The 14831-nt window shown below is 41.5% G+C and overlaps 1 protein-coding gene across 1 annotated transcript in view; it reads left to right on the forward strand.

The window, feature by feature from the left end:
* LOC121308929 (band 4.1-like protein 4B) overlaps window positions 1-14831 on the forward strand; it is a 146756-nt gene that overhangs the window by 60297 nt on the left and 71628 nt on the right. The window contains exons 8-12 of the mRNA XM_041241658.1: window positions 4665-4752; window positions 9153-9241; window positions 9841-9910; window positions 10016-10185; window positions 14144-14250. Coding sequence (XP_041097592.1) covers window positions 4665-4752; window positions 9153-9241; window positions 9841-9910; window positions 10016-10185; window positions 14144-14250 — 524 coding nt within the window. The remainder of the gene's footprint in view (window positions 1-4664; window positions 4753-9152; window positions 9242-9840; window positions 9911-10015; window positions 10186-14143; window positions 14251-14831) is intronic.

Genomic DNA, 14831 nt, shown 5'->3' on the forward strand with positions numbered 1-14831 from the left:
AAGATGGGGCTGTTCACTGGCCAGGAAGGTGGCTACCAGGGCAACATAACCCTAAACAGCTCTGGTCTTGTGGACCTGATCCACAAACACAAAAAACAAATATATCTTTATCGGAAGATAGGTCCTTGTGCCTTTGATGTCGCCATTTTTCTTATTTTGTAAAGTTTTTGTGTGAAAATGTTTGTTTACTGCACCGAAGTAGTTCTTTCTACAGCGCAGCAGCAACATTCCAAAACACTCGCATTCAAGGCTCTCTCCTAACATGGGCATCTACCAGAAATACACAAGTATGATCTAATTCTAAAGCTAAGAAACTCGTCTTTCCAATGCAAGCAGGGAGTAAAAAGAGCTAGAGCCAGGTCAATTAATAATAATATATTAATATTAATTAATATTGGGCGTACCCTAAAGAGTTTATAAAAAAAAAAAAATCCCTGTTTGTTTTTGATGATCTTTGATACCGAATTATATTTCAACAATTAGAGATCTCTGTACAATAAATGTGTTTTTTTTTTTTGTATCCCAGCTGATTTTATATGTATGTATATATGTGTGTGTGTGTGTGTCTATATATATATATATAGACACACACATATATATGAAAACTGTCTGATAAAAAATAAACTTCTACGTACAGTTATAAAATCATAGCTAGTGAGAATTTCGTCCTCGGATTGGCTGTCCTCTATCAGAATATTCTGAGAGTACCTTGACACGACCCTTGTACAGCCTCCTGAGACAGACCAAACAACCTGTGTATGCACAGCAGCTTACTGCAGTGAAGTAATCTACAGAACAATTGTTATGTCCACACTGGATATAAAAACATCAGAACACACCAGTCTGTCCTAAAGTGCACTGGTACGAGCATGTGATCATTATTACTACGCTATAGGGATTCGGATTAGCAAGAGTTCGCTCTCCCGCCACCCTTTTACTCACTATTGATCTTGCTGGTGTTTTCTCCTGGGGTGATCTACTCAACACATTGTAGTACCATATCTATAAACTATAAAAACACAGTGGATAGAGATCTGTTTTTCGCCTGCTTGCTCAGTTTGAAAAAACAGTTCCTGCTGATTTTAAAACCTTGTGCCAAATGTACTGTAATGAAGAATCACCCATAGAACCAATGTTCGCACAAATTAGGACAGGGGATAAAGAAACAAAAAACATTCCAACAGGGTGATCTTTGTGTTACAGCAGTGGCCTGGGGAAAAATCTGTACTTGTAACAACTAGTTTTATAAGTTGTTGAGTCCTCGAAATGAGATAAGACACTGAAGTAAGTCAGCAGTGAAGTTTGAGGATCGGACTAAAGTTATATGAAGAGTTGAGTATGCATTCATTATGTTGGGTTTGCAGCAAGTGTTTTATAGAAAGGGGTGTACATATACTAGGTCATTTCTGAGTAATTCCCTTTAAGATGATTTTTTTTGTCAGCAGGTATTAAATGGAACCAATCAAACCTTTTTAATAACATAATTTCACAACAATCTCACTATGCAGAATGGTTAAGTGTGTCTCTCATTCTTGTTTTAAATGCTAGCAGTGTCTCAATATCAGTGTTGGCAGACCTGGTAATTCTTAAAGGGGTCTAATGCCCCCTCTACAGTGAGGTACTTATCTGTTACAAATCAAAAAGCTGGGATTTTGTGATAGGGGTAAAAACTCTTTATAAGAGCAACAATGTGAATTTTCTAAATGTTTGCTAAACAGCCACATGCCATGAGTTTCTCAGTTAATTTCCACTGCCGTTGTTGTCCAGCAAAAAGGAACCATTTCACTGTATATGATTTATCTTTTTTTTTCCCCCATTCGATTTGATGTGCCATTCACTTTACAGTGTGCCCCTGGGATGTTTATCTGTTGTCCATAAAAACTCCCATTTCAAGTTATTTTTATTATGATACACTTTTGGGCAATATTGTTACTGCTTCATAGACTATCATGTGCCAGTATCAAAATTCAGCATTGTGTCTCGGCTGGATAAGCCAAGGCATGTGTGGATGAGCCCCAAGAAACTTTATTCTAGCCTAGTACCTTGTGCTCAGAAAGGAGTATTACACCACTACAGAGTCAGGCTCTTGTACTATATAGTGTGTGTGTGTGTGTGTGTGTGTGTGTGTGTGTGAGATTGGTTCAAGACTGAGCATGCTGGAGGACACTGATTTCTTCCAGACTCTACAGAGACCATCTGGAGAGGAAGAAGTGGGCTGGTGTGTTGAAATGCGCAGCACTCCCCTGCAGCCTCCAAACCTGTCGCCTATTGAGCTTATCTGAAATGAACCGTAGGATGGGAGGCTGATCTGAGCTGTTGCACAGTGTAGAGCAGTCCTTGTTGCACCTGTAGGAAATTGTTGGAATGATGCCTCCATATCTGTCAAGCTGTCATTCAAGCCTGGGAAATGATTTGAGTCAAGACCATCACTGTTATTGTCAAATGTATTTCTACTGATCGTTATAACACACCTATTAGACTACTTTTTTTGAGGACATTTAAAGTCTGTTTTACACAGTGACTGTCCAAGGACCAAAATTGCCTTTACTGTTGAGCAGGTAGTACCAACAATTGAGTGCTGCTAAATTCATGCCTGTATTGCATTAAACACACTATTTTCTTCTGTGATTTGTGATTTTTACACTACCCTATACATGTATATGTTAAAGAGTAAGCAACTTAAAATGTAATTTGAAAGTTTTGGGGGGTTTTTTCAGTTCCCTTTTTAATCTAGGTATAATTATATACAGATAGAGAGAGTAGGTGGTTCTAGCAGAGGTGAGAGGTCATACTGACACATGATTTAAATTGACTGAGGAAGCACAGGGAATTCACCAGACTAGCTCAACACAGCCCAAAGTAAAGGCAGGTTTAAAGAACAATTATAATTACTTAATATTGGAACAACAGCCCAGAACCAATTGGAATGATTGTAAATGCCATACAATAGTAATTACAATGACATTTAAAGGTACTCACTCTAACAATGAATGGTTAATTTAAGTTTAAACATGCCTCAGGTCAAATTCCATTTAGTCTTTAATGAAAGACTGCCAACTGTAATTTAGTAGCATTTTCTTTGCACTGGAGCATAAGCTTAATAAATCTGGCCAAGTATGTAATGTGCTAAAAGACACCGCAGCTCATGTTGTATATATTTATATATTTTAAAGAATGTCTCTATAGAGTTCTTAGCAACGGTTAACCAACCATGCATACCTCGCTTAATTGTTGATATTTGTGGATATGGGACTAGTATCACGCTCGAAAAAGACATGACCACTGACGTTGGGCAGAAAAATCTTCTTGCATGTTATTTACTTTAAAACATTTGGATAAAGAAAAAACAAAACAAAACACATCATGTGTCTTCATCAGGTCTAGCTATATAACAACAGTACAGTCACCACCACTTAGAACGGGCGCGTTTGCCTGTTAACGTGAATCACCCGCAGCGAATTTGAGTGAGTAATTCTCCCGCTACCAGACCTGAACAAGAATAACACAGTTTACAAACACACATTAATTAAAGAGTACTCCCATTCCCTTCCCCAGTCCATAATCAGGTCCATTCCCACATTGTTCCCAGTTTTTTGAAACACTGTTGCATTGTTGCTCATCACTTTTCTCGTTCCAGCCATGATTGCTTGCTGTTGCAGTCAGTGCTGTTTTTTCAAACTGTAAATAAACCTGACACTGCGTACAGGGATTAAATAGCCAAAGTACAGTACAGAGGTGCAAATAACTGACTGATCTGCACTACAGTAAAAATCTTCCTTTTTTTTTTTTTTTTTAATCTGTGTGAATGGCTCATAATGAGATTGAGAAATACGGTGTGCTTAACATGGTATAAACAATGCCTTTTGTTACTGAAATCAATGGGAGTGGCAAACGCTGTTTGCCTGATATAAATGACTGCCCGAAATATCCCTGTACGGTGTAAGTGGTGGCAACTGTATATTAAAATGGCCACATTTATTATACCAAACTGCGACACAACATAAGCACAAAACTGAACAGAAGCAGGGGACCCCAAGTGGCTCACCTGGTAAAGCGTGGCTGTGTGGTGTGCAGGGTGGGTCATGCAGCCAGGGGAACACAGGTTTGCCTCCTGGATGTCCGAAGAGGGTGTTGCATTGCTCTGGCGCTCCAGCAGGTTAGGGAGGCAAAACCGGCAGGGACTGTTAAACAGGCTGTTAGACGGAAGTTAAACAGCATTTTGCAGATCAGTGATAGTTAAGACATCAAAGCACCTATTTTATTATTTGACATGGGAAAGATTATGAAAAAATTATATATGTGATTGCATGGCCAGTTGCATTCTGCTTGTGATTTGTTATCCATATCCGGCAAAATAAACCTAGATAAAAAGTCTACTACTAGATTTGTTAGTCTTGCCTTTTATTTATTTTTTCAACAAATAGTAACAGGCATTTTCAATGTCCCATCATGCTTTTCTTCTTATTTAAAGATGCTTTGCAAATAACAAAATCCACTTATATGCTTTTAGTCCTATAAATTCAGGCTGCAATGGTTCTGGGTCTCCTGTAATGAGGATTAAAGCTGCTGCCTAAGTGCCTCTTTGTAATTGTGTGTGAAGACAATAAACAATGGCTTCCCTAGGGCATTTTCTACAGTCTAACACGTTGTTCATTCACTTGTAGGGGGAAGAGCCCTGCTCAAGCAGAACTGAGCTTTCTGAATAAATGTAAATGGCTGGAGATGTACGGAGTAGATATGCATGTGGTAAAGGTAGGTTTTATGACACTAACATGTTTTGTAAACTCTGCCCCAGTAAAAATGTACAATACCTGTCAAGGATAAGGTCCAAAAACAAATTCATGTGATTTTCTATGATTTTCTATGTGATGATCCTGATTTTTATTATGTGAGAGTAGCTGTTATTTACTTGCTAACTGAACTCTGCTTTCACCAATATAAAATTAGATAATGATGGTGGGAACCAACCAAGATGCAGCTTTGATGAAATACATGAGCATTCTGTGCTTTTCTTCCAAGTAATTTGAATTTCCTATTGGCCTGGTGTTGATGGCTGCAGTGTAATTGCTGGCTCCAGGGATCAGCCTATTTGCGGCCTCCCCGGCACATCAGCACATACAATGGCGGTGCTGTGGCTCCAGGGATCAACCAAAGTGTGGCCTCCCTAGCGCCTCAGCATGGCAACTGTCTGGAATGGGCTGGGTGTGGCACTTCGCTTCAGATAGCCACCTCCCATCTTAGGCGTTTTGTCAGCTAGTCCACAACACCTCAGGAAGTGTCGACAGTGATGCCGGAGTCCCAGCACCACGCCATTACCCACCCAAGCCATCCATTTCTTTTCATTGATCTTGATTTCCTCCATCACCTCTCTTTTCGGCCTCTTTCCTCCTCAACAAGAGCTAGTTGTTACTTCTCTCTGCCTCCTTGGATAGAGCCTTCAGTATACATTGCAATTCCTGTCCACTGAATTCAATATCTCTGAGAAGCCAAGTCATGGAGTGCGCGACGAATCCTTGACAACCCAATCTCTAGCAGCCTCCAGATTTCCCAGGCAGATCTTCATTCTAATAACCTTTTCTGGACAGAGGAATGTTGCTCTATGTGCCAGCTATTGCTGATATTAACAGCGAGTTGTTGATCTTTTATGCTGTTCTTCCAGTGCTAATGCCAAGCATCACAGCACCTGGTCAGGACACCAAGTGAAGTGACCCTGGTTCGGAGACACTACATCCTGTAAGAATGTGCTTTAGGATGGCCAGTGCTGAACACAGTGGACTTGCAGGGTTCTCTCCTACCCACACATTCAGGTTCTGCATTGATTGAAGAACGTCATATGTGGACCTGATTAGGAAGCTGATCCTCCTCTGTTCCATTGTCCACAGGTCTCGCCAGCCAATCTTGTGCTGATCCACATTCTCCCATCTCCTGCACTGTCCCTGCTTAGCCTGGGAACTGCCTTTACACACATCCTCTCCTGCTTTTACACTTTAGTAACTACCAACTTCCCCCTTTAAGATGGAGCTGCTTTGTGCCTCTCGGAGGAGCTCAACTGAGGCCCAGTTCTCCTCTTCCCTGTTGTACTAGCTCCATTATATCACTGATATGAAAGGCAGCCTTTGCATCTTCCACCAAATCCTTTGCTGACCACTTTCTCCCAGTTGTAACTACTTCTAGCTACCCTGATACATGTGTCACGTGATTCCATCAGTGTACTTTCCAGCCAAACCTTAATGCACTTCAGTTCCTCAGTTAGAGCTGAGACTGGCAGCTGCAGTTTCCATTTAACGCATAACTCTCAGCCACTTCCTAATGTTTGAACTATTCAGGATTGTGACCAGGAAACCTCTTGCACAGTAAACAGCCATAGCAACCTTTGAAGAAGATCACACTGAAAGCCGCAAACTTTAAGCTTGCCCAGTAGTGCACTGCTGCTGATACTCTTCAGCCCTTGCACTGCCTGCTGTCTCACCTCTCCTTTTAAATCCCCACTGTACCGCCTCCCAATACTCTTTTACAGGATTTTCTAACACTGCTAGAATGGCCTCAACATCAGTATATAACACCTTATCCACTACTTTGCCTTTGATGATGGAGATGCTTCTCAACTTGGCGGGCTTGAACTGCATGCAAGCCCATCTGATGCCATTTGCTAGTTTTCCAAGTATTCGACTGATGCAGGCTACCATTGTAGTCATGGTGGTCATGCTGTCCATGTATGCTCTTAACCCTTTGCGGTCCTATGTCAGACCAGGTCCGACATTACAGTTTTCCCTTTCCAGTCCGTTGTCGGACCCTGTCCGACATCATCAAAAAGATGTAAAGCACAGGTCTCCAGTCTTTTTTTCTCTGGAAAAAGCAGAGAAAACCTTTCAATGGCCGAGTGAGACCGATAGGACTGATAACCAGGAAAAAAAAGGGTGTTACAGGGACAACACAGACATAACAAAGGAGATAGCTGCTTCTTTATCCAGCGCTCAAAGAATATCACAGACATTTGCAGAGCTTTTAGAGATGTTATAGTAATAAAGTAATGACTTGGATCGCATTATTGAGGAGTTTGGTGGTAAAACGAGTGATCAGGAGAGGATTTATCAGTATGCACGTCTAAAGAGGTATGTGAAAAATACAGTAAACAAGGAGTGGGGCTTGGCTGGAGATCCAGTACTGAGTGTCCTGTTGCGATTCAATGCCTTTTAAACCTGTTTTACACCGAAAAAAAAAAATAAAAAATTAAACAGCGCGTGTAAAATAAACAGCGCGTGTGAAAATAAATTGGACCTGACAAGCGCTGAATAAATGGACTGCAAAGGGTTAACAGTGGCAGCCACATGCCAGAAGCTAGCCGTTATCCTCCCACTACCCACTTCAAGGCCCAAGTAGTGACTTCCATTGCCATGGTAAATTAGTGGTGGGAACAATCTTTGACATTATATATGAGTTTTCAGTGCTTTTCCTCAAATTAACTTGAAGAATACAGTCATTTAACAGGATTGGGGTCAATTCCTGTTTTTCAATTCCAATTTAATTTCCAGTAACTTTTTAAAATCACTTTCCAATTCCCATTCCCTTTTAATCAATTGCAACACATCATTGATCTAAGTTGCAGTTAGCAGCATTTTGTTAAAATGAGCTTCTCACAGTGGCAGCAAATTTCATAAATTGAAGTCACTGTTAATGAATTAAATTGGCGTCAAACGAAAACAGCTGAGCGATCACAACAATTATGTCTCTAAAATATAAATTCCAGTTGCAATTGCTTCAAAGGAATTGGAATTAGAAATTGATTTTAAAAGGGAATTGGAATTGAAAAACAGGAATTGGCCCCAACCCTGGTAATTAAGTTTCTCTGAATCCTTAAAAATTTGATATGCTGTTTCCAATTTGAGAAATTTAGAAACACATTTTATAACCTTAAGATTTTTTAATTTTTTTATATTGCAGCCAGGTTTGGTTTATATAAATGTCTAATGCTGCCAAAAGGAAGCATGTCTGCATGAACTCAGAGAGCACTAAAAGAGAGCACTAAAACACTGATTGCTTAATGTTTGGAGAGTGTCCGCCTGCTTGCATTATATTCCAATTAGATTTTTACAAAGTGTGTTTGAATTCTATTCATGTTGCCATGGTCACATATTATGGGAAGTTACATTTTGTGTTGTAAGTAATGAGTGTTCAGCGCTCGTGATTGACAGCACAGGTAGCGTATTTGAGGTTGGCCTGAATCTGTGTTGAAAAAGCATTAACCATTGGATGGTAAGTGGGAATGCTGTGGCTCAGGTTCGAAATGATGCAGTCTTTGAAGAAGTAGTAACAAATGACAACTCAATGTGTTGAAGAAAATTGATTTTTGTAGCAAAAAATAAATAAAACATACTGTACAGGTGAAGACACTTGTGAACGAGTACTGTAGTTTTTCCACGAATTAGTGGTCTGATGATTTTATTAACCCTTTGTGGTCCATTTATTCAACTGCATCTGGCCCAGTTTATTTTCACACACACTGTTTATTTTAGACGTGCTGTTTAAAAGTTGTTTTTTTTTCACAGTAAAACAGGTTTAAAAGGCGCTGCATATCAACAGGACACTCAGTACTGCGTCTCCAGCGCCGCCCCAGCCCTTGTTCGCTGTATTTATCACATACCTCTTCATAGTCGTGCATACTGATAAATCATGTCCTGATCAGTTTTTCTATCACCAAACTCCTCAATAGTGCTATCCAAGTCATTATTTTATCACTGTAACATCTCAAAAAGCTCTGCAAATGTCTGTGATATTCTTTGAGCACTGGCTGCTGAAGCAGCTATCTTGTTTGTTTATGCCCGTGTTATGTCTGTGGTGAAGGGACTATGTGTATTGCTCAGATCCGCCTCTTTATTTTTTCGGTTTCTATCTGTCTCACTCGGCCATTGAAAGGTTTTATCGGCTTTTTCCTGATAAAACCTTGTAAAATTGTAATGTTGGACCTGGTCCGACATAGGACCGCAAAGGGTTAAACATAGCAAACATCCATGGCTACAGAAATGGAAATAAGTTATGAGTAAGAACACACAGACTAATAGCGTATAAAGTATTAATTTTAGTGAAAGTGTGTTTGACGGCTTCGTACAATATTTTGCTTGAGAAGAATATCTTCCTCTTTTTCTATTTCCTAGGGCAGAGACGGCTGTGACTATGCGCTGGGACTCACGCCAACAGGGATATTGGTCTTTGAAGGGCCTAACAAAATAGGCTTGTTCTTCTGGTGAATGTGATTTTCATAGTAATAGTAGTGATTGTAGTAGAACAGTATTCTTCGTCTTAGTAGTGAATTATTATTATTATTATTATTATTATTATTATTATTATTATTATTAACTAATAATTGTACTAATAATAGTGTTTGTAAAATATGTACAATCTCTGTGTTTGATATAATATTGCGGTAGAATTGAGATTATTGTATGTAGAAAAAAAATAAATGCAAAAAAAAAAAGCAATAGTTTTAGTATATTATTAATTAGCAATTTGACGCTTTTATCCAAAACGATTTACAGAGACTAGGCTGTGAACTATGCATCACAACTGCTGCTGCAGAGTCACTTCCAATAGGACCTTAATTTTAGGTCTTATCCAAAGATCCAAAAGATAGAGCATGAGGAGGCTAAGTGAGGTTAAACTCAGGGTCACACACAGTGAGTCAGTGGCTAAACTGGTGCTGACAATGAATTTACCATGGATTTTCCATGCTTGTAAAAAATTATACCAGCAGGCTCATAAGTGGTCCTGAAATGAGCTAAATTTTACATATCTTTTTATCTTTTTAAATTCGTATTTTTCAAATGTTTTTTGTTTTTATTTTAGGCCAAAAATTACAAGATTGGATTTTAGAAAGAGCAAGCTGACTCTTGTTGTAGTGGAAGACGATGAACAGGTAGGTTAGTGTACTTCTACAGGAGATGTGAAGGTTGGGGGGGTGTTGTGCTGCTGAGCGTTTCTGTTTCTGAAACGTGATGTGTTTCTCTTTTGTTCTGTAAAGGGCCATGAACAGGAGCACACGTTTGTTTTCCGGTTGGATAATGCCAACTCGTGCAAGCACTTGTGGAAGTGCGCGGTGGAGCACCATGCTTTCTTCAGGTTGAGGCAGCCAACGCATGGCAGGGCGGGTAAAAACGACTTTGTGCGCCTCGGCTCCCGGTTCAGATTCAGGTACTGAGACGTGCTTTTACTTTGCTCATATCTTACCAAGCCCAAACAATAAATCAGATAATATATATGTATATTAGGGGATTTAATCTTGACATTTTCTATTGATCCATTAATCACACCTGTTTGCTTGTGACTTGAAAGACAAGTAATACAAAGTAGCTGGTCGATTGGTGAAAGAAAACCAGTCCAGGTATTCTTGTGTCTCTTATGGATACACAGTAACCTGATTTATACATTATCTGATTATACAAACAGGAATACACACTGCATATTCTTGCAAGTTTGAAGCTGTCAATACTCTTGTACTACAACAAAGACTGCCCCATAACTCCTCCACCATCCCTGCAAGCACTGCAGCACATAACGTCACTCTCACACAGATTGCCATTCTTTTCTTGTATTACGTGTCATTTAATAATATTAAATGAAACCTAATACAAGAAAGTCATTTGAAACATTTTGTTTATTATTTAAATAAAAGAAAAATAATTTATTAACCTGTCTCACTGACAGAAAAAGAGTCAACAATAACATATATAGTTACATACAAGTAAAAATCCTAGTAAAACAATGCAATAACTTTGGGTAGCTCACTTATAAATACATATTCATATCAACATCCATGAACCTTCGCTTCACTTTCGAGAGTGATTGATCTGACATGACCCTATATTTATATAATTTAATATCTAATGCTTTTCTCTTTCGGAACGAAATGTCATTAATAATTAATGAAAACGACCCATGGCAAGGCTGCACTCAGGACTCCTGGGTGTTATCAACAATGAGACGCAGATACGCTTTACAATTCCGCATTGGTCCGCCACCCTTCAACGGTGTGCTCCCCACCACCGTCGAACCAGCGAGGGCGATACTCCTTCAACAGAAGATCGCCAATCTTCAAAGGAAGAACGCTGTACGCTTGGTAAGCCCAAGCGATGCGCTCAGCAGCTTTTACTTCAGGTACTTCCTGGTGCCCAAAAGGGATGGCGGTTTCAGACCAATTCTGGATCTCAGGGTCCTCAACTTGTTGCTCAAACAGAGGAAGTTCAGCATGTTGACAACATAGCGTATCATCCAGTCCGTCCAACCGGGCAACTGGTTCACATCGATCGACCTGCAAGACGCCTACTTTCACGTCCTGATGTGTACTGCGCACAGAAAATATCTGCGCTTTGCCTTTCAAGGCAACGCGTATGAATTCTGCGTGCTGCCTTTTGGCCTCTCACTGGACCCCTGCACTTTTTCAAAGTGCCTGGATGCAGCACTGGTTCCACTCAGGCTGCGGGGTATTCGAATCCTGAACTATCTGGTCGATTGGCTAGTTTCCGCGCATTCAAAAGCATGCGCAGAGGCGCACATAAAACAGGCCATAGACCATGTGACGAAGTTAAGGCTCTCAATACATCAACAGAAGAGCAACTTCGTACCTTCTCAGTCCACAGTGTTCCTGGGGATCAAACTGAACTCTGTGAGCATGCTTGCCTCACTGTCGGAAGACAAGATTCAGTCGTTGGAGGCCGCACTCTCCCTATTCAGAGAGGACGCTCTCCTACAGGTCAGAATATATCAAAGATTGTTGTGGCTGCTGAGAATGCGCCCGCTTCAAGCCTGGGTAAATACGCTCAAGGTGCACACGGTCCGAGATCGGTACCGGCTGGTGCGAGTGTCCAGACAATGCCGGAAGACACTGGAGTGGTGGCTCCGTCCCGGCAATCTACGCCTCGGGTCTCCCCTCGGATCTCCTCACAGAAGGGAAGTGATCACTACAGACTCCTCCAGCCTGGGCTGGGGAGCGGTCTATAACTGGAGAGGAGTAAAAGGTCAATGGAAGGGACATTAGCAGCAAGCGCACATAAATGCGCAAGAGCTGCATGCAATGAACCTGGCGTTATCTCATTTTCGCCAGCAGTTAGTGCACAAACATGTGCTGGTTCAGACGGACAGTACCATAGTGGTAGCCTACATAAACCACCAAGGCGGCCTGCGCTTGCCAGGCCTTCACCACGCATCAGACTCCTGTCCTGGACGTACAGAAACTTGCATTCAATCAGAGCAGTTCACCTCCTCGGTGCGGACAACAAGGCAGCAGACTCCTGTCCTGGACGTACAGAAACTTGTGTTCCATCAGAGCAGTCACCTCCCCGGTGTAGACAACAGCAGACCTCCTGTCCTGAAGAGCTCCAGACAGCTGGGAGTGGAGGCTGCATCCTAAAGTGGTGAAGCAGATTTGGGAGTGGTTTCGACCAGCACAAGTCGACCTCTTTGCCACAGCCGAGTCCACTCATTGCCCCCGATGGTTCTCCATGGAGAGAGACGGGGGCCCCCTGGGAGTATACACGCTAGCTCACCCCTGACCACAGGGGCTATTGTATGCGTTCCCTCCGCTACCATTATTACCCCTGACACTAGAGAGGATCAGGGTGGACAGAGCTCAGGTTTTGCTGGTTGCACCCAGATGGCCGAGACATCCCTGGTTTGCTCTCCTCTCTGACATGTTGTCGGATCAGTCGTGGCAGCTCCCACTGCGCAAGGACCTCCTTAGCCAAGTGAGGGTCTATTATGGCACCCGAACCGAGCCCAGCTCCAACTCTGGGTCTGGCCATTGAACGGAGCCTTCTGTTTAGGCGAGGTTTGCCAGATACAGTAGTAGAGACACTACAGTCTGCTAGGGCGCAGAGTACTAGAGCCCAGTACTCATATAAATGGAATGTTTTCCAAGACTGGTGCCTTGCCAAAAGTCACGATCCTGTGACTTGCCCTATTGAGACGATATTAACCTTTTTACAACACTTGTTTGATGCAGGAAAATCAGCGTCCACTTTGAATGTATACCTGGCAGCAATATCATCGTGCCATGACAGAATTGACTCTGTCCCCTGGGGCACATTTCCTGGCAGTGCAATCTAAAAGGGACTCGGAGGATTCGTCCTCCCATGAAAAGTATGGTCCCCAAGTGGAATCTAGAACTGGTATTGCAGGCCCTTATGGGTCCCTCATTTGAGCCCATGGCGTCAGCAGAACTGTGCCCTGTTTCATTGACAGTGGCATTTTTAATAGCCATTATGTCTGCCAGACGAGTAAGTGAGCTTCATGCGCTGTCCATCGATGTCACATGTATGGCTTTCACTGGGAATGACTTGCGGGTAACATTAAGAACAAATCCATTTTTTTTGCCAAAGGTGGTATCCTCATTCCATATTAACCAATCAATGGTTTTGGAAACTTTCAGACCTCCCCTGCACGAGTCCGTGGAGGACTGTAGACAACACACGCTATGCCCAGTTCGGGCTCTGCGCTGTTATTTGGATAGGATGGCGTCATGGAGACAGTCCAACCATCTGTTTGTCTGCTACGGGTCCCGCTCTAGAGGTCAGGCCTTATCGAAGCAATGTCTAGCGCACTGGGTGGCAGATGCGATATGCTTGGCGTATGTACAGGGGGACATTACGACCCATTCTACCATCAAAAAGCTGGTCTAAATTTCACCTGGCCCGGGGCCGCCTTTTAATTTTGCGAGTGTTCAAGCATGAGATAATGCGGCCCTGGGCTGGCCTGAACCGCAAGTGTGAACGGGGTCTAAGACTGATAAACCGGTTATCCAACACTTTATCACAGTATTGATATTGGGATTGGGATTGACGCTGTTCAATTCACCCATTTCTTCTTTTTAGAAGTAGTTACACATAGCAACATGTTTCATCTTTTAAACTTTTTATGTTTTAAAAGCCATTACAGTTACATCACATATATGTTTTATTTGTATTATTATTATTATTGTTGTTGTTGTTATTGTTACAATATTACCATTTTTTACTTTTTGTGATTCTAGTCCTGGAAGGGGAACAGTTGATTGTTTACCCCTGAAATACATGTGATAAAAAGAAAATACAGCAATGAGGACTAATTATAAATATCTATAATATCTACTATTATTTTGTATTCTTCCCTGTATCAGTGGTCGAACAGAGTATCAGGCAACTCACGGCAGACTACGGCGGACGAGCACGTTTGAAAGGAGGCCCAGTAAACGGTACCCATCACGAAGGCAGTCCACTGTTAAAGGTACAGCTTCTTTACAACTTGCATTGCAGTCTGTCCAATCTGGGAAACTGAAGGCGAAGTTTATCCAAGGCTGAATTTCGTCAGCATTGTACCATTTGACATTTCAATCATAAAAGCATTTCACTGTAAAATCTATGCATAATATTCTGGATTACTGGTGAAACATTCATACTCCCTCTGGAAAATGTCAGTCTACAGTTCCATCTGATTTGATAAAATACTCCTTATTTGTATTGTACTAGTTAGCTTTGCCTGGTCAAGGGTAATTCATTGATCCCCTGATTTAACATCACTAAGTACAAGACTACAAAACCATTTACAGAGCTCTACCTGGCCTTTACTCTGGGCTGGTATTAATTGCAGTAGGGCCATTATTTTATAATGCATTGTGATCCTGCAGCCCGGATTTTATTGGTAGTTTGGAAATGGTTAAGAAAGGAAGAGGATACCGTATTTTTGCTGCTTGACACCCAGTGTCTTTTTTGTTAAGATCAGTACCTGGACAAACTCGTTTCCTGAGGGGTTTTATTTTTTGCCACCTTAGCAATTTCATAACTGTATATAATGTGCACAGACACTGT

Source organism: Polyodon spathula, chromosome 3 (assembly GCF_017654505.1).
Source record: "Polyodon spathula isolate WHYD16114869_AA chromosome 3, ASM1765450v1, whole genome shotgun sequence".
Taxonomy (NCBI): Eukaryota; Metazoa; Chordata; class Actinopteri; order Acipenseriformes; family Polyodontidae; genus Polyodon; species Polyodon spathula.